This window comes from Aythya fuligula, chromosome 1 (assembly GCF_009819795.1).
Source record: "Aythya fuligula isolate bAytFul2 chromosome 1, bAytFul2.pri, whole genome shotgun sequence".
Classification (NCBI taxonomy): domain Eukaryota; kingdom Metazoa; phylum Chordata; class Aves; order Anseriformes; family Anatidae; genus Aythya; species Aythya fuligula.
In genome coordinates, this window is record NC_045559.1 from 78,847,049 (window position 1) to 78,871,642 (window position 24,594).

Here is a 24,594-nt window from a genome sequence, read left to right on the forward strand (position 1 = left end):
AAAACCATAAAATATTGTACTAATTCTGTGCCTGTGCTGTGTAGGGGCAGAACTCCAGGTTTGTCAGCCTGTGAGAGAATAGATTTGGCCCTGAATCTGTCTGTCTTGCTAAAATAGTTATTGAGATCTGGTAACCAAAATGTATAACAATGGTTTCAGAATCTCCGTGAATAATTGTGTGCAACTGTGTGTAATTGTAATAATCAAAAATATTCTTTGTTTTCATATCACCTCAGTAGATCTGCTGAATTCTCTGCAGCCTCTATACATACAGTGCCATAAAATGCAAATGCTTTTGTCTTGGAAAATAACCAACAAGGAGCACACTGTGATAGTGGGTGTGGAGGTAGATACCAGCCAAGAATATTGTAGGCTGGGTTTATAAGGAAGAGTGAAGAATCTTTTATGTCTCCATGAGATATGGTTACATGGTTACATCTTAAGAACAACAAAAGTCAAGTAAGAATTCCAAACACACTTCAAACTTAATAACAAACTGAGGTCATCTTGCAAAGGTAAAATGAGCCTTAACCATGTTTTAACAGTAGTCATGGGTAACAATTCTATCTGTAAGTATCCAATCCTTGAAGAAAACTAGCTAGCCCTCAACTAGAAGTCTAGCACATAGCAGGTGTTGAAAATGGAAATGTAATTTCCCAGCTAGGCAGACATCCAATATTTATGAGCCAAGTCTGTGGAAATAACTGAATCTGCTGATAGGGACAGAATAATTTAGCAGAAAAACAAGTAACTTTTCCACTTCAGGAAAAACCGTCATTCACCTTTTATCTTAACGTATTCCTACCACAGCCAAAACGTATTGTCAGCTGCTGAAGCAATCATATAAGATACTAACACAAAAATGTAAGAATCCTCACAAATATAGTTATTTACAGTTATTTACTTAATTAGTTGTCTGACAGAGATAAGTGATGAATGGACAAGAAAGAGAGAGAGAGAGAGAGGGGGAGAAAGAGAAAGAGAAAAAGAAGAAGAAAAAAAAAAAGAAGAAGAAGAGGAAGAAGAAGAAGAAGAAAGAAAGAGAAAGAGAAAGAGAAAGAGAAAGAGAAAGAGAAAGAGAAAGAGAAAGAGAAAGAGAAAGAGAAAGAGAAAGAGAAAGAGAAAGAGAAAGAGAAAGAGAAAGAACAAAAACAAGAACAAGAACAAGAACAAGAACAAGAACAAGAACAAGAAATCACAGATTCCTGAGAGGGAAAATAGTCCACTAACTTGCAGCAGTACCTTTATAACTTCCCACGTAGTGTTTTGGATCTGGATTAAATGTAGACTAGAGTTGATTTTTTTTTTCTGGTTTGACAATGTGTCAATCATGTCAGATATTTTTTGAAATTTTTACCAAGTTGGGTAGAAATCTTTCTTGAACAACAGATGTTGCTATGAGATTTCTGAAGCAGGGAAATATAGCCCTTGCATTTTTGGATCTAAGTCAGAACAGAACTGCAGAACTAGAATGGCTCTGGAGAAACAAATCTTGCACACTTCCTGCCCAGCTGAAATCTGAAGACGCCTTGGTTTTCTCTGTGACTGTTAGTGAAATAATTGATAATTGCCAGACAGACAGATCTGTTCCTGTCAACACTCCTAACTCAAAAGTCAACTCCCAAATTTTCTTGAGAATTTCCTGTCTCCTTCTGATAAGGCTCCTGTCTCATTTTGGCAGACTACCTACATCAAACTGCCAAACTATGCATAACAACACTTTTCATGGGTGTTTGCACAAATTCAGATAATCCTGACACCCCCCATACATAGCCCAAATCTCAATGGATCAATGGAGAATTAAAATGTGGAGAAATGAATGATCAAGTCCTAAAAAGGAATAGATTCAGTATATTTCCCATATTTATTTATCTTTTCATTTGAAACTCACTCTGTTAGAAGACTAGTAAGGAGACTAGAGTCTAGCTAAATTGTTAGAACAATAGAGCATAAGTAGGATCAGTGTGCTGGATGTGCCCCACTGGCTCTATGTAAAATGTGAGCATCGACCTTTTAGAACTGGTTTCAAATGGATTATGATATCCCTGCACCCACCCAAGTATATTTGTTATTCAAACAGGCATGCCAAATAACTGACTAATAATTGCCTTCTTGAGTTGGAACTCATTCCGGGACAGTTTTTTTGTTAGCATTTGGTCAGAGTCACAGCAAAACTCTTTGGAGCCTGTTTTGGCAACCCTATGCCCTCAATTCCCTCTTCTTTTGCTCTTTCCAGCTACTGCCAGCAAAGACTCCTGCTTGCTGCATCCGCAGATATTGGCAGGCCCTCCTCTTGGAGAAGGGCAACAGATCTGGCATGTGTCCTGTTTGGTGTGTCTCTGAATTGACATCTCTACTCACCCTATTCCTTGTGTTGGCATCATAACTAATGTTCAAATGTCAGACTACACCAATAGATGCATCATTCACTCAAGGAATGGGTTTGCCCAATTCCACCCTACAGACACCCCACTTTCAAGAAGTACCCATGCAGATACTCATTTTTACAAATATGCAACAGTAGCTCTCTGGAATCAAAGTAAAAAATTCCTCTAAAATTACCACCTATCACCTGAAATTACACAGGGCAATATAAATGACATTTTTATATCTAAGAACCAAAATCATAGAATGTCTTGTGTGGGAAGGGACTTTAAAAATTATCTAGTTCCAAACCCCACTGCCATTGGCAGGGATGCCACCCACTAGATCAGGTTGCCCAAGGCCTCATCCAACCTGGTCTTGAACACCTCCAGGGACAGGGCATCCACAGCCTCTCTGGGTAACCCGTTCCAGTGCTTCACCACCCTCTGAGTAAAGAATTTCCTCCTAACCTTTAATCTAAAACTCCCTTTTTTTTAGTTTAAAACTATTCCCCCTTGTCCTGTTGTTATCTGACTGATCAAAAAATCTGCTCTCCATCTTTTTTGTAAACCTTCTATAAGTATTGAAAAGCTGCAACGAGGCCACCCCAGGGTCTTCTCTTATTTAGGCTAAACAGCCCCAGCTCCCTCAGCCTTTCTTCGTAGGAGAGGTGTTCCAGCGCTATGGTCAACTTAATGGCCCTTCTCTGAACCCATTCTAAAAGACCCACATCCTTCTTGTGTTGGGGGCCCCACACCTGGACACAGTACTCTGAGTGGGGCCTCACAAGTGCAGGACAGGGTGGACAATCACCTCCCTCGACCTACTGGCCACTTCTCTATTGATGCAGCCCAGGATGCAGTTGGTCTTCTGGGCTGCAAGCATGTACTGCTGGCTAAAGTCAAAATGACAATTCTGTCAATGAGTCAGCAAAAATTGTAGTCACAGAATTACAGAATGTTTGAGGTTGGATAATACCTCTCGAGGTCACCCACTCCAGGCCCTCTGCTCAAGCAGAGCCACCTAGGACCATGTCCAGACAGGTTTTGAATTTTTCCAAGGTGGGAGACTCCACAATGTCTCTGGGTAACCTGTTCCAGTGCTTGGTCACCATTACAGTAAAAAGTGTTTCTTGATTTTCACAGGAAATCTCTTATGTCTCAGTTGATTGCCAATTGCCTTTTGCCTATTGATGCATGGATTTTAAGAGATGGAGGACAGAGAGATCTTTGTAATTGACACATAACAGACAAGATTCATTCCAACTGAAATTATTTGAAAGTCTTCTGTTCATGTGGATGAGTCATTTTATATCCCAAGATCTGAGTATATAGCAAATTTAAAAAAAATAAAATAATGAAAAGAAAGTAACTTACCCCAAAGGTTACAAGAAACAAAAATGAAAAAAAAAATAAATGAATGAATGACAGAAGGGCCTATTAGGTAAAAACAAAAACAAAAACAAACAAACATATTTTTAGAAATGTGTTTAGCAATAAAAATTAAGCAATGGAAGAGAACTTCAGCAATGTATTGATTATGCATTTGTATTATGCAATGCCTTAAAGCATTTGTTCAAACTTTTCATCCACTTTTATGGGATACTTAGCTGGTCTTTGGTAGATAAAGTCTTATGGCAAGATCTCACGCTATAATATATGATACAATGTGCTTTCTTTCAGGCATTTCATTTTTATTTGGGATGTATACAACTGGGAGAAAATACATACCCATACCCAGAGGAAAGGATCGCATTTTTCAGATGCACTCCCTTGTACAACTGTGTGAGAAGAGGAATTTACAACCTTGTGGCTGTGGACTAGTGCAAGTTCCTGCTTTTTTACCAGGGAAAGAGCCTGAGAGCTTTGATCCCAGTTTTCTCCAACAGCATGTTTATGAACTCTCAGGGTCTCCTAATATCTCTAAAATAATTGTAGTAATCAAAAAGTCAGATATATTAGCACAAATAGAGTTATTTTTCAGTACCAGGACTTAGAAAAATGCCCAGCACTGTTATAAACCTTTGATTTCAGTGGTTTTACAAATGCAGTATATAAGACGGAGCTGAACGGAGTATGAACGAAGCTGTCTGCACTGAAAATCTTGGTCTAAATATGATGAAGTGCTTCCAGTATGTGATATATTTAAAAGAAAGAAAACAACAAACAGAGATGAACAAACACACACACACACACACAAAAAAAAAAAAAAAAAAAAAAAAAAAAGAAGAGAAAAGATTGACCCTGTTTCTGAACTAGAGGAAAAGCAATCTTTGAATTATTTTGGAGCAAATAATTTGGAGCCAATTTTGGAGCAGAAAGCATAACAATGAAACGATCGTTGCTTTTCCAGAAGTGCACACCTCAGAGGCAGTCTGGACTGATCACCATTGTTAAAATATATATCTGTAATCACAGAATAAACATAAAAATATTCAGTGGAACAGAAATACTCTTTAGTAATATATGAATTGCTCTTCCTTGTAACTCCTCCTGTGCCTTTTTACACTGTTTCATTAAGTAAAAAAAATAAAAAAATAAAAATAAAAGCATGATCACATTGTCTGCTAATCCCTACCAGTAATTTCTAAATCTGCAAGTCTATTTTAACCAAATCTGCAAGAGGTACATAATTTTTAAAAATATTAAGTTCCTATAAGTTTCATAAGTGGCAGAAGAAGGCACTCATGTTATTATCTCTCTCATAAAGAACAAAATGTTTTAAGTTCAGTAGCTTCTTATCCTCTATTATCATACACAGAGCTCAAATAACAAAAATACATGCTGTGTCTTTCTAAGCTAGTAGACAGAGAAAAGGAAAAGAGATAAGAAGCTGTGTAGGTGTTTAAAGGACAGGGAGGTGAGAGCAGGAGAGCTAGAGGAAGCAGAGGTATTGCAGAATGGAGGGAATGCTCACAGAAGGACTACAAGCACAGGACACAAGTTCATAAGAGACTGGGTTTCATTGATGGAGCTGACATCGAGGCGCTTGTTTTGGTTTAGTCTTTGTTACTTGGAAAATAGTTTTTAAACTCAAAATAAAACACTCATGTCAGGACTGGATTATATGCAGTTGGACTTGCTGGTAAATCCACAGCTCACTTTAAATTCACATTGTAGGCTTTACAATACAGCTATCTTTTTGCATGTAAAATAATGTTTACTCTATGAGAACAAAATATTGCCAAGAACAAGTTTAAAGGAAAACTATTACAGCCTTGACTGTGGATAACTTATGTTAATTCTGTAGCAAAGACATAACCATTATACTAAATTTGTCTAAAGGAGGAGGCAAGACAGCAAGGCTCAGAGTTACTAAAAGACTTTCATGAAGTGGGAAGGCAAGTAAACAGAACACTTTAATCAACATATAGACAGTGCTTGATGAAATATTCATGTTTTGTATGATAAATAACATACTCATTTGCTCAGTCTAGTATCAAAATTGGTTAGGAGCCATGAAGTTCTACCGGCTTTCAAGCTATTGAATAACACCAGTTTCACATATTCAGAGTACAGATTTAAATATAATTTAATTGAGGAAAGCTGAAGTATAACACGTGTCCTGTGGGGTGTCTTTCCCTACAATTGTTTAGGATTACTTTGCAAAGGTTGTTTCATTGTCAGCATTGGATTTAGTAGTGAGACATAATTAAATTTTCTACTTCTCTAATACAGTGGGACTCTGAATTTGAAACCTAGCAAGCCTCTTCCCCTTCTAGACAAGGAGGTGTCTGCATGCATTCTACCTGCTTGCATTCTTATAAGAACTATAAAATTAGGCGCATAAATGAAATATGAAAATGGCTAAGCATCTAATAAAGATGGGAGCATGTGAAGGAATTCCATCTGCTAAAAAACATGATTATAATTATGGAGTTTCTCTCTTTAAAATTTGTTTCTGCCAGGAAATAAAGGAAGTTATAAGTGAGCTAAAGAAAAAAATAATGATTAGAAACACCCATTCCCTAAAGAAGTAATTGTGAAAGAGGTATTTTTTTTATATTCATTCTTAGAACTGTACTTTTAAGATTTCTGCTACAAATTGTGTCATTGCACCAGTGTGCTGTTAGTATGAACAATTCATCTCACTATAATGTTCATAGCCTTTCGCTATAAATAAATAAATAAAATAAAAAGGGGGTGAGGTTAAACAGTTAAAGTCCAGTTTAATTGAAAGCAACTCTGAAAGGGCTGAAATTGACAGACGGTTGCTTTGGTTTTGTTCTTTCACTTTATACTGAAATGGCATCACTGATTCCAGACATAGTTAAATCTATCAGAAACAAGCTGAATTTCTTGAAAAAGCACAAAAGAACCTTAATGTGTTGGAGGGGAAAAATAATTCTAGCAGTGCCAACAAGGAGTGAAATACTAATGCAAATCAGCAATTAGTTTTTTTATCACCGGATTAGCTTCACTTCTTCTTAATATGGTAAAATGACACAGTAGCGATACTACTGATGCTTGTATCACCTACAGCACTCTCCAGTACAAGAGCAGTCAGAGGGAGGAATTTTCCATCTTCTCTTTCCACTTCATCCCATCACCAAATAAAACAGCATAGGTGACATTCATAAGATACGAGTTTATGATTCTGGTTTTGAAAAGCTCAGTGACTCTTCTCCACAAGTAGAGGCAAATACAGCAGAGATTCTACCTGCAGCAATACAGCCACTCAGTGTTGCAGTGAGGTGGTGTGGTTTAGCTTCCTTCTCTAAAATCTAATTGTCTCAGAAAACAGTCTCAGAACTACGCACTAAAGGTTAAGTTTTGGTAGACAGGTGTTTTCAGTAATTCAAGAAATAGAAATGGATGAAATTTCCTTATTGTGCTTATGTAAAACAATGGTTCTGTACAATTAAATTACATACTCCATCAGATATTTATGATTTGGCGATACTTTTTCTCATTTTCACCATCAAACCTTAAATAGTAACAATAGATATTTCAGTCCATGTGATTTGTATCATATGAAATATTTAGTTTTGATTTTCCTAACAAAATGAAGTTACTTTATTTTCCTAACCTCAGTAACAAATCACATAGCTATTTTCTGTGTACAGCATTCTATTTCACCAATTTTATACCCAGACACAGTTCTTCCTTGTGGACTGAGCCCCCAAAGGATAACATCTCCAACAGCTGCTGTATTAACATCCCTCAGTGATGTTAATCACTGATGGTGAATCATGACTCTAGGCTGTGGTGCACTATTGGAGATGTAGTTCTGAACTCCAAGGCAGCCATTCTTTTTCTGTGCCTCTAAAACAGTTTAGAAAGTACTGGTTTTAACCAATAAAAGCTAGGTACAATTTCTGTCTTTCTGAAAGAAGAAAGTAGAGGTCCCTTTTCACTGAATTCCTTCCTCATTCTGAGTTCTGAGAAGAAAGTAGAGGTCCCTTTTCACTGAATTCCTTCCTCACTCCGAGTTCTGCCTAACCACCATCAACACACAAAGTACTGTAGCAAGAAAAAAAGAGTCCCAAGAACAGAAAGAAGGTGAGTAAGGAAACAGAAGTAGAAGTCCCCAAATAGCGTAACCTTTCCTGATGTCAAGCAGCAGAGATTCAAGCAAGATTTATTTTTTTTTATTTATTTATTTTTTCACAAGCTAAGGAATGCTACTGAAGAAGAATATGAGCAGCAATAATTATACCTTTTATGTCTTGGGGACTTGGTTAGAGGCCCTTAATGGCCTTAAGAGGAACAGCAAAGCAGTTACCAGACTGATAAAGAATGAAGGAGAGTTTTGAAAGTGTCAACGTCATAGAAAGAATAAAAAAGGAGAAAAAACTCTTTTTTTTTTTTTTTTAATACAACGTGTTTAAAACTTCTTCAATCAAACGAGCAATTTCAAGAGATCTTTTGGACCCTATCTGTTCAGTGAAAAAAAAAATGTTATAAACTCCTCATATATATTTATGAAGCAAAACAAAACAAGCAAACAACAACAAACAACAACAAATGAAAAATTGCTAGGCTGCAGACTAGAAACAAACAAACAAAATAAAATTGAATGTTTTTTAGGAAAAGCAAAAGAAGGCCACAGCTGACTGCCTGGTTTACCAAACCAAAAACCCATCAAAACATAAAGACACAGGAGAAAATTGAGGACTACAAGCAAAAATAGACAAAAGGCAATCAGAGCCAACTTGTAAAATCAGTATAGAAGATTGCATTATATATGGAAAAAGTATCAGAAAAATCAGAAAAAAAAATGTAAAGAAATGTTTTGCAACTAAGAAATTTTGTAAAGAATGGTTCTGCAAAAAAAATATGGCAAAACAGGCCTGATGATATTTATCAAGAAACTCAGTGTGTATGCATTCTGCATGGCTGAAAATTAAAAGAATTATTGGTTGGAGCTGTTGAAAAGCTTTTTATATATATCAGCTGGAACATCACATTGAATCCACATTAAAAAATTTCTGATAGAAATTGTGCTTCTGTGTGAAAGTTAAAATGAAGCTTGCAATGATGGGAAAGCATTCAAAGAGACATCTAGGAGTGCTATATGACAGATGGTGTTTTATTGCAAGTTTGTCCCTAAATTTAAGGTAAGAATGACTAGATTGTTCCCTCCCTCCCTCCCTCCCTCCCTCCCTTCTTTCCTTCCTTCCTTCACATGGAATTCACAAGCTCAGATCCATGATCCAAGGTTACCAAAGGCTGTTTATTTAGAGGAGAAGTTATATTTTGGGGGGTCTGTATTACCGGTCTTATTAGTATGTGAAGGGAATATTACTTGCTAAAATGTCATTCAATGGAGAGTTTAAAACAAGAATACCTGTTTAAGTAACTATAAGATTAAAACCAAAAGCATTAAAAATTCTTAAAATTATCATGCAAAAATCAAAGAGAAAATCTGCGTAGGTAAAGGTAGTGAGATCTGCAGTGTTGTTATATGTGCAGTCAATACACACATAAATACACATATACATGTGCAGTCAATACACACATAAATACACATGTACAAATATGTGTGTAATACTTACAATATATATAATGTGTAAGTAATTTCTAATATTGAAAGCAGAGTAGATCACACACCATCCAGAGCCAAATGAGAACTATGAAGGGATTTTTGTCTGCTGATTTTACGCTCAAAAGAAGATTTACAGGTGCTATATCTCCATTTCAAATTGCTGTAAGAACAAGGCCTGAATTATCCATAAATAAATTCTAACTAGTATTATATAAAAAGGTTATGACAGAGCTAATAGAATTTAACAGGAAGCCAGAATGCCATGTTAAATATAGTGTAGGAAAGACCAAGGCAGAGAATTTCCTTTGGTACCAGAGGTAAAACTTCAAACTGATTTCTTTTCAGTTTCTGAGAATGGATGAATGCCAGTTCTGAGAACTGGCAAAGATGGGCTGGTGCTGAACAAACTTGACACTTGCCCCTTTTAATACTAATCTTTTGATCTTTCCAGATGGCAGAGTTTACTTCTCTTCCCATCTGCTCCTTTTCAGTATGAACAAGAAAGGAAAAAAGGAAATTGCTAAAACATTTCATGACTTTTAGAAGGATCTTTGAGCTTCTTTTCATGTCATTTATTCTTTACCTGTGAAATATAGTGGTGGCACCTATGATTTTTTGCCATAGTCAAAAGGTATACTCTGGGTTTTGTTTTCCAAGTTTTGCCTGAGATATCCATCTGAATGAAATTAATGGATGAAAACATGGAAAGAGATGGAGTCGTTATGTCAATATATACTTTCAGAAAGAGTAAACAAAACCAACAAACAGAAGTGGCATCAGGCTAATGGCAGATAACATTTAATGCCACATAGTAGTAGACAAGTCAGAGCAGAACTTCAGATGAAAATTTGCTAGTCCAGATTCGGAAAACTGTTTCTACATTGAAATAAGATCTTGTGCAGAGTCAACAACCCTCATCGCCCTGGCTATTTGCAATAGTTTCTGTGTTGAGTTCTCAGGGCTTGACTCTAATTTTTCATTGACACAGAATGAACTAACTCCCTGGGGCTTCATTGGTCTTCTCCCATCTAAGTGGGGTCAGAATTAGACATCTGTTAAACTAGTTATCTCCAGAGACAGCCACCGACTATTCAAATAATTAAATAAATAAAAATTAACAGAGGGATGATAGAAGCTGATAGATGGGAAAAGGTAACAAACAAACAAACCAACAACAACAGTAACAAAAAGCTTGAAATCCGTCAATGGAAATCTGCCAGGTAACTAAAAAAATATATTGGATGCTACTTTGCAATCTGTAAATTTTCTCCTGTTACCATAAAATGTCAGGTAATCTGGAGAAAATTTAAAAAGCAATTAGAATAAATAAGTCTCTAGGAATCCATTTATGAATTAAAATTACAATAATAAATTTTATGGACTTGAACATCTTAAATAGCAAGAAGCTGTTTGTACCTTTCTTTTGGCACTGTATTTTTAGATTCCTGCCTCCATCCATTCTGAAAGAGCACATTGTCCAGAGGACACCAGAATAAGGCTGTGGCTTAGTTAGTCTTTTCTAGTGCCCCATCAAACAGTTTGAATACCTGAGAGGAACCTCAGAGTGTTTGTGTGGACATGACAGAGCAGATAGCTGTCTTCTAGATGGCAAAGCACTGTGCCTACAATTTAGATGTCAGAAGATGCTGGCTCAGAAAGTGCTTTCTCTTCTGTTCCACCTGAGCTTCTGAGCTTCTTTACACATGCGAGTGCCTTAACACAAGCCTTATAAATCAAGTTTTTGAGGAATCTACAGAGTGCCTTTGGGGAACATGTTTCTGGAAAGATTTGCAATGCCATTCAAGCAGAAATAAGTCTAGTTATATAAGTGCAGTTTTGCTAATCGATTGGAGGATCAGGAAGGTATTCCGTAGCATGGTGCTTCATTGTGCAGGCATGCAAGTTTGTATAATGTTACTTTGGGGATCTCTGTCCAGGCTGCAGTTGATATATACATTAGTTGATGCATGCATCAGGCATGCATCAGAGATGCCACTAAGCCTTTCTCTTGAAAAAGAGCTGTCTTCCAATAACACTTTATTTCTTAAAATACTTATTATTTTCAGCAGTGATACTCTATTTTTTCTTCTTTCTTGAATAACACCATCGTTAAAAAAAAAATGGTCACAGGAAGTTAACTAATGGCAAAATAAAATTGAAAACAAAGCTTGACTCTAAAATTATCCTGTGATAGGCCATTCTACAACTACCCAGAACTGTACTGTTGCTAATAACTTTTATGTAGAAAAAGACTCAGTACTGTTGGAATGAATGACGCTAAAGTTGGATAGGTGATGGTAGTAGTTTTTTAGTGGAATGATGGAAGCCCAGTTACTTGAATGGAAAATCAAACATAACAGAGCTTTAAAGAGTATGTCACCTGGCTGGTTTGGATTTTTGGACCACAAAACATAGTAGGATATATTAGACTGCATTAGGAGATAGATTTTGTTGTTTCTAATTCTCCAGTTCTGAGGGATTCACATGTGACCTTCCAACTCCAGCAGCTTTCAGTGTTCTCTGTAAGGGGACAGTTTATATCATGCCCTGGGATGCTCAAGATCAATTGGTTTCACTTACTTTTTCCCTGTGTCTGTAAGTACCAGTTTCCTGGGCTGTGGATGGCCGGTGTATCTAGCAGACCATAGATGGGTCAACAAACCAACAAAAAGATATTTTTTTTGTCCAAGGGGGAAACCTGACAGGTTTTTAAACTTCGGTGTTCAAGGGGACTGAAATGAAACTGAACAGTATCTGGGGAATTATTTGTTTCTGAGAAACTGGCAAATTCCAGCAAAGAAATAGTTTTGCTACATTTTTTTCAGTCAACTATACCAGTTGTCTAATACGGACATATTCTCCTTCCCTCTCTGATTTCTATGATTCAGCATACTAAAATGCTTTGCATGTTCATTGGTAGTTTTAAAAAATAATCATCAAAAATCAAATTTAAGGTTTTGTTAGAAACTCGCTAATTTTAATAGGATTGTCAGCACCTGAGGTCAGAATTTGACCTGCAATCAGTGGCATTTCAGCATTTGCTCATTTGTGGAGTCCTGCTTCTACAATGCTATTGTAAACAGAAATAAATGCATTCATTTGAGATGCTGTTGTCAAAACTGTGTCATCAAAACTGAGTCAGTAAAGGCACAATCTGAGCCTGAGACAATGAGAAAGATTAAGGTAAAGAAATGAACTAACCAAAGAGAAACTAAACCAAACAGATTTGCTTAAGGATGGTTCAAATGACATCAAACTCTGAAATTTATCTGCTACCATTTCAAATGGAACAAAAAATTGAACAGGAAATGATAATCCTCATAGAAGAAAGACAGAAAATAAATGAGAAAAATTAGAATATTACACTGGACTTTAAAAACACATATGTTTATCCAAAATGCAAAATCTTCTGAAGGAGACTGCTCCCTGTCCTAACAGATGTGAAAAACAGCTTTAGCTTCTGAGGGCAAGATTTGAATTTATGAAGATTTTGTTTGTTTGTTTGTTTAAAAACAGAAAATAAACAAACAAAAATAAACAAACATATTCTAGTAATATTTAGATAGTTTTACTTCTGAAGAAGCCTGTTGCTCTTTCAACATAAAGCTTAAACATTATCATTTGTCTCAAACTTAAAAAGACAGTTCGAATACAGAAAATGTATATCCCAGAAGACAGACTTTATAAGAGAATGATTCTTAAATATGTTTTGATATGGTAAGATATTTGCTGTCTCTCTCAAAGAGTATCACAGAGTTAGATTGACTGTTGCAAATCACACTTATTACACAGAATCAGACAAAATCTACCAGTACACAGTCTTTCCAGGGTTTACTTTCAGGTGGGACCTATACTGATAAATAAAGCAGGGCCAAAGCATGTGGTTGAGCACTGGCACACAAAGCCTTCTTCATGTATGTATGTTTCTTTACATGAAGATATCATGCAAAAGAACTGGGAAATGTGGTACCACTAGTACCACATATTGCTGTGCCTGAGCAGAATGGGTCTCTTTTTTTTAAGACACAGACTTGTAAAGTTTAAGTACTCACATTCTTATTTACATGACCATGAATATTTAAGAGAGTTATAACTTGTGGGACTTCGAGATCCTCATAGTTTGTATTAATTATGCTTCTATTACTATCAACATTAAAAATTCTGCTCACTTCAAAGAAAGAAATATCAACTCTGTTTTTGAAAATCCAGCCTTCTGGACCTTAGGACCATTAGGTTCAAAAATCTGATAGTTCTTGTTTGTACAAATACCAAGACCTTTTAACTACAGATGCTTTGGTCTTTGTTTATGCATGAAGAAGCTGCTGGGTAGTCCATGTGAAAAGGATATGCTTTAATAACACTCATTGTTTGTAAGATAAAAATTTCTTTTCCATAAGTTTTTGAAAAAATAGTTTATTTTGTACACAGTCTTGAGGGCTCTCACTTCTGTTAGCACAAGTCAGCTGTTACCGCTCTGTTACAAAAGAAGGTTTTGGTGCTTAAGAGTAAATTGAAAGTAGAGGGCAAGTACATGGGATACATGGGGGTGGTTAGTGGTGGAAGTAACATGACGAAGCCTGGTCTGTGAACAGATACTGCTTTTGTGAATGGCAGAGCTGAGGTGGAGAAAAAGTTACTCTGCGCACTAACATGATGACAAGATGCCTGACTTCCTGTCAGAAAAGTGGGCAGAACTTTATAATAAATTTCACAGAATCATAGAATTATAGAATGGTTTGGGTTGGAGAGGAACTTAAACATCATCTAATACCACCTCCCTGACATAGGCAGGGATACCTTCCACTAGACCAGGTTGCCCCATCCAACCTGGCCTTGAACATTTCAAGGAATAGGACATCCACAGATTCTCTGGGCCACCTGTTCCTGTGCCTCACCACCCTTTGAGTAAAAAATTCTTTGTAATATCTAATCTAAATCTGCCCTCTTTCAGTTTAAAGCCATTACTCCTTGTCCTAGCACTACACTCCACGATAAAGAGCCCCTCCTTAGCTTTCATGTAGGCCTTCTTTAGGTATTGGAGGGCCATTATAAGGTCTCCCTGGAGCCTTCCTCCAGGTAGAACAAACTCAACTCTCTCATGTTTATAGGATGGGTGCTTCAGCCCCTTGATCATCTTTGTGGCCCTCCTCTGGACTCATTCTAATACTTCCGTGCCTTTCTTGAGCTGAGTACCCCAGAGCTGAACACAGTATTCCATGAGAACAGAGTAGAGGGGAGCAATCACTTCCCTTAACCTCCTGGCCACACTTCTAATACAGCCCAGGATACAGCTGGCTTTCTGGGCCGCAGGTGCAGATTGCAGGCTCATGTCAAGCTTCTCATCAACCACAACCCTCAAGTCCTTCTCATCAGGGCTGCTTTCAATCCATTCTCTGCCCAGCCTGTATTTGTGCTTGAAATTCCACGTGAGGCAATGAGTTGGCCAATGCAACAATGAACTATTGTAGCAGCAGTCCTACGTGACATAAAAGGAGGGCAGAGTGCTAGGAAGGCCAGTAAGAGGAGTATGAAGGAATAGGATGCAGTGTTTTCACAGTGAAGTCACATATTGAGCCTTCCTCTTCCATTTGCATACCCTGCACATACATATATTCAGTTTATAAGTGTCTTATATCAACTCTGCAAAACACACCTGACCTGAAAATTGGATGTAAGCCATAAAGCAGGATATTGGAAAATGAAAATTATCAAGGCTGAGGTATCACTCTCTTCAGTTGTTTCACTGAGCATTCTGAACATATTAAGGGGTAAAGCTGACAAGAAGTAGTACAGTGGAGAAGGAATGTACTGCAAATTAGTAGAAAGGATGGAGAAGATAAGGAAAATTAAAAAAAAAAAAAAGTTACATAGAGGGATAGAAAGCGGCTAGAAAAATGGGCAGAAAATAAGAGACTTAGAAGTGAAAAGCCCAGGATAATAAGTCTAGGGAAAATCAGTTCAAAGCACCTATATTAGATTTTAGGGAAGAAGTTGGAAATTTGTAATATCAAAAATTAGTTTGATTTAAACAATAAATTAGTGCTGGACTAATTACAGAGGGGTTATTTTGTAGTAGAACAGAGAAGAAAGAACTGAAGAGTGCAAAATATAATTACAGAAAGCATACACATGCATAGTGGTGTGTGCAGACAGACATGAAAGAGATCTGATTTTTGAATATCACCTTTAGTCCTGGACATTCTAGTGTTACCACAGAATCACAGAATCACACAAAATCATCTAGGTTGGAAGAGACCCCCAAGATCACCTTGTCCAACCTCTGACCTAACACTAACAAGTCCTCCACTAAACCATATCACTAAGCTCAACATCTAAACGTCTTTTAAAGACCTCCAGGGATGGTGACTCAACCACAGCCCATTCCAATGCCTAACAACCCTTTCAGTAAAGAAGTTTTTCCTAGTATCCAACCTAAAACTCCCCTGGTGTAACTTTAGCCCATTCCCCCTCGTCCTGTCACCAGGCACGTGGGAAAATAGACCAACCCCCAACACGCTACAGCCTCCTTTAATGTACCTATAGAGAACGATAAGGTCGCCCCTGAGCCTCCTTTTCTCCAGGCTGAACAATCCCAGCTCCCTCAGCCGCTCCTCGTAAGACTTGTTCTCCAGACCCCTCACCAGCTTTGTTGCTCTTCCCTGGACTCTCTTGAGCACCTTGATGTCCTTCTTGTAGTGAGGGGCCCAAAACCGAACACAGTACTTGAGGTTCGGCCTCACCAGAGCCAATGTGGTAGTGGATAAAATTAAAGAAAACCAGAAATCTGAAACAGGTGTATTTAAGAAAAGGAAGAGAGGAAGAGAGAGGAAGAGAGAGGAAGAGAGAGGAAGAGAGGAAGAGAGGAAGAGAGGAAGAGAGGAAGAGAGGAAGAGAGGAAGGAAGGAAGGAAGGAAGGAAGGAAGGAAGGAAGGAAGGAAGGAAGGAAGGAAGGAAGGAAGGAAGGACGGAAGGGAAGAAATGAATCATATGCACTCTGTAAACCAAAGAATGGGATTAAACAAAGAAGGACCACCTGTGTCAAGTATTTGAGGAGTTTATTTGTTAAACAGTATTAAAAAAAAAATAAAAGAGAAAACTTGCTGAAGACATTGGGGGATCTAAGTGGGAAAACACGCAAGAATCAATAAATAACAAAGAAAAACTATCCTTACATGAAGATTTATAAGGTTGTGGAGTTATCTGCATCATCTATTTGGAAAGTCAGTCATGTAGACTGTAATTGTATGTATTGTTTGAGAAATTAGTAAACTTATCATAGGAGCTCAAAACAATGAACCAAATAGATCTTTTCTAACTTTTGAATGTACAAACCCAGGAAAAATCCCAGCATATGAATTCTCATTTCCCTCTTAATGTCCATATTTTTGTTACCTAATCCAGTACAAAGTTTCCCTTTTGCTAAGATGGTGTCACTGAACTTTTTTTTTATGCTGCTACAATGCAGTTGGTTTTGTGTACACTACTTACATGATATGAATAGGTAGGGAACTGTGGGGAATGGTAGAGAGAGGACATACACAGACACGTTTCCATGTTCTTAAATATTTTCACTGTAGCCTTTGCATCTAAGTTTTTGTTTTGTTTTGTTTTGTTTTTTGGCTCAGATGACTATACAGTGGCTCTTTGATTCCCCTAAGGTATGGTTTTTATCATTATCACAGTATTTCCGAAACCAAGCCCATCACACATCTCAGCATCTAGTGGTACTACAAGTTTACCTCAAAGAGAGCATACTGGGAAAACTGGTTAAATGTTTACAGTGGATTTATGAGATCTGTCTTTTATAGCTGAAAGTCATAACATCTGGTCTTGGTTTTGAACAGAAACCAAATACTGCCCAAATCCCATCTCTTAAGAGAACAAAAGTTGTTTTCGTCTTGCAAGTGTGCTTGTTCACCTCCTGGCTGTGGCAGAGGCCACAGGAGAGGATGCTATCTTAGAACTTGTCTAACCACAGAGTTATTCAGAAGCAGCTGTTGGGTTTAAATTTCACACTCACAACCTGAATTCACTTCTGAGTATAGACAAGCCTTTAAACATTCATGTATAGTACAATGTAATCTCCCTTCTGTAACCCTTTGGTTCAATGTCAGTCAGCTCTAACGATACTGACTTCTGGCAAATGCAGGTGAAGAAATATGTTTCTCGGTTAGTGAGATTAACAGCGTCTTACATGTTAACACAGCCATAGTAAGATATAACATTCAATATCTATAGTAGAGACAAACCCAAAACAAAAGAGTTTAGTGCTGGAAGGTATGAGAAAGGAACTGGGAAACAGCACATTTATTGTTAGTGTTCCACAATGGGGAACACATGCAGCTGAAGCACAGAAAATGTTGGAGGAGTGCTGTAAATCACACCCAGTAGGATGCAATCATTCAAGAACATTTTCACCATCTCTAGTACAGGCTTGTAACAGATAACACAAATGGAGCCTGTTCTATGCAATCTTTATATTTACATGGTTAGGCGGGTGGTTACTCCCTCAAAAGTATAGACAGAGTGTTAATGAGTCATACACTCTGGTTTTCTGATACTGCTTGATGTGAATGTGGAACTAAATGCCACCCTTGTCAAGTGCATTGAAATGCAACCAATAGATTGCTTCTCTGACCTGATCTAACACAGCACTGTCTTCATCTGCACACATCTTCATCATCGCATATTTCCACAGAGGGAAATTTCAAACACAAACTTAGAAGTCAGACTCAGAAACACCTCTGTCTGTGTGTGAAGAGGTGGGGAACAGAGAGATTGAGAAAGATGAGATGGAGAACCATATGGTCTTGTTCTGATCTTTCCAGATGCTTTCTGTCTTAAGAAGACAGGGGCTTTAGGGCCACCATGCTGATCTTGCTCACACAGTAAGAGGTTTGTACCATGTGAAGAAGACTCTTAGCTGAATTGGATTTTCTTTCTTTCTTTCTTTATTTTATTCCCAAGGAAGCACAGTCTTCCTTGAGGCTTTCTGTAGAAGTCCTCTACCTTACAAACTTAGGAATTGTGATACAATCAGGAAAATAGTTCTGCATATTCCCTCCAACACTTGTTTCACAACCTTGAAACTACTTCATATCCACCCTTACCACTTCTCTCTTCACATGCACTTCCCATCTGTCCCCTCTGAAAGAGACTGATCCCTACATCCCCCACCAACAGATGTACAGAGATGGCTGTCTCCCACACAGAAACAGCTGCCATCTACCTCTGTCATCCCTACCCACACATTTTTTTCCACTGTCTGCTCCTAGTCACTCTCCCCATGGGGAGACACACACATAGCCCAGAACTAGCAGACATCTGCGGGGACACCCAGATGTTCCAACCGTTGCAGGCAGATTTCACTGGCTCTTGCATGAGTACAAAAGAGTTCAGGAGGACACAAATACTCCACGTTCCTCACATTTGAACACAGCTCAGCCACTCATGCTTTGAACCCCTTCCTGTGACAAGCCGGCACTCATTTTACCCATCAATCCCTTTCCTTTTTCCCATCCATCTGGCAGGTTGATGCCATCATTTGCTTTTCATTTTCTCAGTGGTTAAGTGAGGAGGAAACATGTGGTGGAAGGCCGGGGCTTTACCCTGGGCTTCATTGATGGCAGTGGCTGAGTGGGCTGTAGTCTATGATTTCAGCACTGCTGAACCTTGGTAGCCATGGCCACTGGCTGCAGTCACACATCTCTCCCTCATAGAAAATGGCTTCATTGTGCCAGCTGCACATGACCTGACCTGGTGAGAAGCTCACCACCACCAGGCAGGGAGGAAAGGACCAGGTCCAGCCACTGCCTCGACAAATTATTCAGCTGTTGAGCTACAGCAGGACTCTGCAGTGGAAAATCTACATGTAAAGTCAGACAACTGGTTCCCAACAGGGCCCATGGCTGTTAGGTAAGTATTCACATGCCTATTTATTTTTATTTTTATTTTTATTTTTATTTTTATTTTTATTTTTATTTTTATTTTTATTTTTATTTTTATTTTTATTTTTTCATGTGACTGACGCTATATAAGGTCTGGTCCCAGAGGTTTCAACCTTCCAGCCCAGTGGTGCTGTGTGCTTGGACTATCTTGGCCCAGTGCAAAACTGGCAGGATTAGTTCCAACCTCCTGTTCAGCTATAGATGGAAATTAGTATGTTCCTAGCCTGTCCATGACAGTGCCCAAAAAGCTCTAGGCAAAATGGACAATTTGAGAACAGATGTTGTCAATCTATATGATTGTTTTGAAAGGAAAGACATCTTTAGTATTTCTCTCTCACACCCAAAATGTATCCTGTTTACAACTTTCAGCCAGCTACACATTACTCCAGTACTGCTTCAAGCCATGGAGAAAGCTAGTACTTTCATGTTTCTTTTGTCTGACATCTGTGCTCCCCATGCGTTCTTCAACCCAGCCGACGTTCATCCACTGGCCTGTTTAACTACCTAGTAGCCCTGTTAACTGGTCCTAAAGGAATGTCTCTGCCATTTTGTGCCAGCAGCGGTACATTAATGCTCTGAGGCACAAAAATAACGTACATCATTATGTCTCCAAATGAAGATGATGGAATATTTCAGACATCCTGGGATTTGCTCAGGACTATTCAGTAATTCTTTAGAAAAAGCCTGCAAAATCTCTAAAGGAGAGTCTGCCTTTTGCACTCTTCATACAGAAGGCAAGCATATATAGTACACGTTCAGTCCTATTGCTACCCACGCACTAAACCATTCTCCTAGTTAGTCATCTTTGCCTTCCCTCCCTCACAACGCAAACATTGCTTCTCTAAACTCACAAAACTCACCTCTGTTGTGCACCTTATACAACCTATTTCAACACAGAGAGTTGTGCCACATTTGCAATGGACACGTAATTCTCCTGTTTGTCTCCAATAACTCTTGTACACATCACTGCAGCTTCCAGGGTGAATGTTTGTTCCTTCCACTCAGATGAATATCCCTTACAAGAAACCAGTACTCTTACATGAACCTCATGCACAGCTTCCTTATGCAGACTGGATGGATCGTTCTCATCACGTCTTCCTCTGGAACTCTGCCAGTCATGCAAGCACAACAGTCACTGAACACATCTGTCTATTGCCCTGTTTACACACAAAACCAGCATCTCATTTATCCATGCACCTATCATCGTTCACTAAATGTATTTATCTGTGCCTTCTACTTGCTCTCCCCTTGTGCTTAACTTCCAACCTGCTCTTGTGCTGCCATGCGTGCATGTATAGCCTCCTGCGCTCTTACACAGTCCCATTCAAACTAAGATGCAGATAAACACAAATGGCCTATACCATCATTAACTTTTTCCCACTCTTCATCACTGTTCCCTCCCCCATAACCTGTTTTCAGTTTCCCAGGTTCCATGTTTAGCTCTGCAATCATTACCTGTTCTTCCTTCATTTACTTTGAGCATGCTGTGTGCACAACTCTCTCTTGTCAGAAACAGATTTTCACTTCTTTCACCTTCCCTTTCACAGCCCTTACAAGCAGATGCAAACCAGCACGTACCTTCCTTGCTTACACACATTCGTTTGTCAACCTATGATGTTTCTCACTCCTTGTAACATGAACTGCCATTTTCATTTACTCCCACTTCATGCCCTACAGCTCCCAGCTCCACTCACCTCCCCACACACTTCACACTTATCTTTTAACCTTAGTACATGTGGCCTATAAAACCCTGCAGGTAGTTATCCCTCCCATTCCTTCCCCTCCCACCCCTTTATATCTTTAGTCATGTCTCTGCTCACACATTTGTGTTATTTCCTCTTACTGCTTCACTTAGCCAGTACCTACCAGAGTTATGAGCACATTTGTTACATTTCTCTTAATAGGAAATCACCCCTTTTTATCTGTGTATGTGTTCTCCCCACATTATTCCTTACTTTCCTCAGGTGTTTCTGCTGATATGTTTTGATCGTTCTTCCACTATAATATCCCAACTGCAATTAAGAGGCATCCTATATTGATGATGTCTAAGTCACTCCTGTATCTTTGGACAAGGACTTTCTTTGTCTTCAAAGCAATACAAAACTAAATTTCCTCTCACCCTGTGCTCTCATTCTATACCTGCTTTAAACCACCTTTTGTCCAGATACCTTTGCACAAACGTCTGCTTTTAATTTCATTTTCATGCCTCCTATATCCATCCTTCTTTCCCTGTTCTCATGCTACTTGAGACCTGCCACATCTTTATATTCCTGCCACTATTCATCCTGCCCCATAATTTCCATTATCTTGCATCTCCTCACAGCACCTTCACACAGCTTTTCTCTGTGTTCTGCTTCTTCCTCATAGCCAGGCACCAACTATTTACAACACTCCAGCAGGTTTCCAGCCTCCTCTGAAATTTTTTTCAGCTCTTCCCTCCTCACACACTTTTATGGCTCTCTATATCCTTTTTCTATCACCACACCCTCATTCCATCCTGCTCTTTTTGTCCTCTCTATTTCTCTTCTTGGCATGTGTTTCCATCTCCACACAAGTCTTCCCTTTCATGCTCCAAATACATGCCTTCCAAATACACCCTCATATGTATTTCTTGACAGTCAAAGGTGTCTCCTTTAGACCCTCCCACAAGCTTCATGTAGCTGATCATTTTCGATGCATTTTCCATGACTCTCTCCAAATATACAATAGTTCACATTTTTCTACCCCCTCCAAACGTCCTCTGTGCCCCATACCTTCACCTTTCTCTCTCCATTCCCACTGCCTACCCTACCTCCCCCTTGCAGACCCCACCATCCTTGTATGTCCCTTTCATATCCTCACCCAGCCTCCAGCCTGCACCTTTTCCCATCCCTCTGAAGTGTTACTTCCCCTTCTGAGCTCCTCCACCCACGAAGATACTTGTTTTCCAGCTGACCTGAAGTAGTTTTCCTTTTATGATTACCACCTTTGCATGGCTCACCTGCTCTTATTACTCCAGTACACAATACAATATATATTCCAGTTTATTTTCAACATGTAACACTTTCAGTCTGAACTTGTGTCCACCTACAAATCAATCCCCCCCTTTTTTTTTCCTGGGAAGAAAAAAAAAAATCCAAACCCTAAATATATTGCATACATCAAAATATAGCACCCTCCTACACAAAGCACTTCCATCCTAGCCTTTCTGGTACATCCTCTTCTCCCCATATTGAGGGCCCTCCACCTGTAATTAGTTTTCCTCCCCCTACCATGTTCACACACACAGCTCCTGATGCTGACACGTGTATCTGAAAGCAGTCTTTTTACTACAAGCAGTTGGAATTGTGCCGAACTCTCTTTCATTCTCTACTGCTTTTGTCTGTCTTGCCACAGAGTAAGATTTATTTTTTTAACTAGAGTTTTGTTTTTCTGACATTTTATTTATAGGTGTTTCTTGTACTTTTCCTCTAAAGACACACTTACACAGATGAGGTATTTCAGTGCCTGAGAATATATTTCCTATTTGTCTGAGTATTTTCCTGAAGGCACAATGTAAAGGCAAACTTTACATACCATTTGCACTCCTCATGCAACAAATCACAAAAGCCTAAGAGAAAAGAGTGCTTTTTGAAAGCTTGTAGCTCATAACAATTGACTGGACAATATAGCGCACATCTCTGTCTATTTAAAAAGGGGGAAAAAAAAACCACGCACACACACTCTCATCTCTAAATAACTGGTTTTGCAATATAGGAATGAGAGAATGTGTGCATAGCAGCCCTATTCAATCCAAAATATCCATCTCTCCAGATGCTGCATATTTATAGTTCAAGAGATAGGACCAACACAGAGCTTTCCCGTTTATTTTAATGAAGGATTAAGAACTGATCAGAAAACTATCTAAACCATTCAAGGACTTTTTCCCCTCTTGGCTAATAGCAGTATGGTGTCTCCATAAGGACTCAACAGTAACTGATGCTTTAAGCTGCATTTCAGCTGTTTAGATGAGAAACAGCTTTCTATTTTGCTCTCTATATGTGCGTCTGTGTTTATTAGTCGTGTGCTGCATTCCTAGAAGGCACTTACCAAACACTTGAAATTGCAGCGTAAGAATAGTTTCTCTGCTGTCCTAGCACAAAGTGAGTGTATCTTTTTCACCTAGATACAGATGTGCAGGGAATCCCTTGATCTCCAGCTCCTACCAGAGAATTTAATGCTTGGGTTTGAGGAGAATGGAGATTGATTAAAAAGTCATGGACTTTCTACCGTCTGGCACATACACACATACACACACACACACACACAAAAAAAAAAAAAAAAAAAAAAAAAAGCTCCAGTGAAGTTAGTTACCTGAGACAGGCAAGGTCTAGAAATTGGAAATTTTCACTTTGCCTGTCATAGGCTGTAACTTTCCCTGAGGGCAAGCATGCTATTTATGCTGAAGCTGGTTCTTGCAATCCCTGCTCAAGATTTTCAGTCCCTTTTGTTATATCTGAAGTTTCTGGTTTCCCTTTTAGAATAAAACCTAGAGTCTCCTTTGCTTTTTCCTCTTATATCAGATTCCTTTAGCACCTCATATTTTTCTTCTTCTGTTTTCTTGCCAGGGACTTGAACAACGAGTGCGAAGCAGGAGGAGAGAGGAACCTCAGGACTAGAGCAAGCTATAGGGCAAGTAGGGGTGGGGGAAGGAGCAAGCACAACGGTAAAAGCAACAACGTTTAGGACAGATCTACTGTTTACAAGACCCCCCCCCCTCCCCCCCCATTATACTTCTTTAAAGAAATCCTCTCCCCCCCCTCCCCTCCCCGCCCTCTTAGGACCCTATTAGAAAACGTCAAATTTCCCTTACCGTGGTAGGAGTAACCATGGCATCCGTGTGAATGTTTCCAGAAAAGTCGACATGAAGAGAAAGGTGGATGTAAATATGTTCATTCAAAGTCACAAAGTTGGTCTGCTTGGGTTGTGCAGAGTTGCTCTATGGGAGAGGAGCCTTAAACTCTGAGTCCCGTGAACATAATCTGCTCGATTATAACAAACCAGCTCAGCCAGATGGCTCTGTGCTCTGCAGATTAACCCCTTTATTGCCACACTCTTCTTTCACTACGTACCATTTATAATAACCTTGCCTAGCTGGGCAGTTTCAGAGAATGAGGTATTTTTTTGAAAATGACAAAATTGTCATAAAGATATTTTTTTTTCCCTTGTGTGCTCTAAAAATCCCATCATGTCCCTATTTTTTTTTCTTTTTCTTTTTCTTTTTTTTTTTTTTTAATTCAATAGATGGTTTCATTCCTCTTCCTGGTAAAATCTTTTC

At 38.7% G+C, this 24,594-nt stretch overlaps 1 protein-coding gene across 1 annotated transcript in view; it reads right to left on the reverse strand.

The window, feature by feature from the left end:
- NTF3 (neurotrophin 3) overlaps positions 1 to 24,255 on the reverse strand; it is a 58,159-nt gene extending 33,904 nt beyond the window's left edge. Inside the window, exon 1 of the mRNA XM_032203397.1 lies at positions 24,130 to 24,255. Within this exon, the coding sequence (XP_032059288.1) occupies positions 24,130 to 24,147 (18 nt within the window). The 5' untranslated portion in view covers positions 24,148 to 24,255. The remainder of the gene's footprint in view (positions 1 to 24,129) is intronic.
- Positions 24,256 to 24,594: the final 339 nt, after the last annotated feature.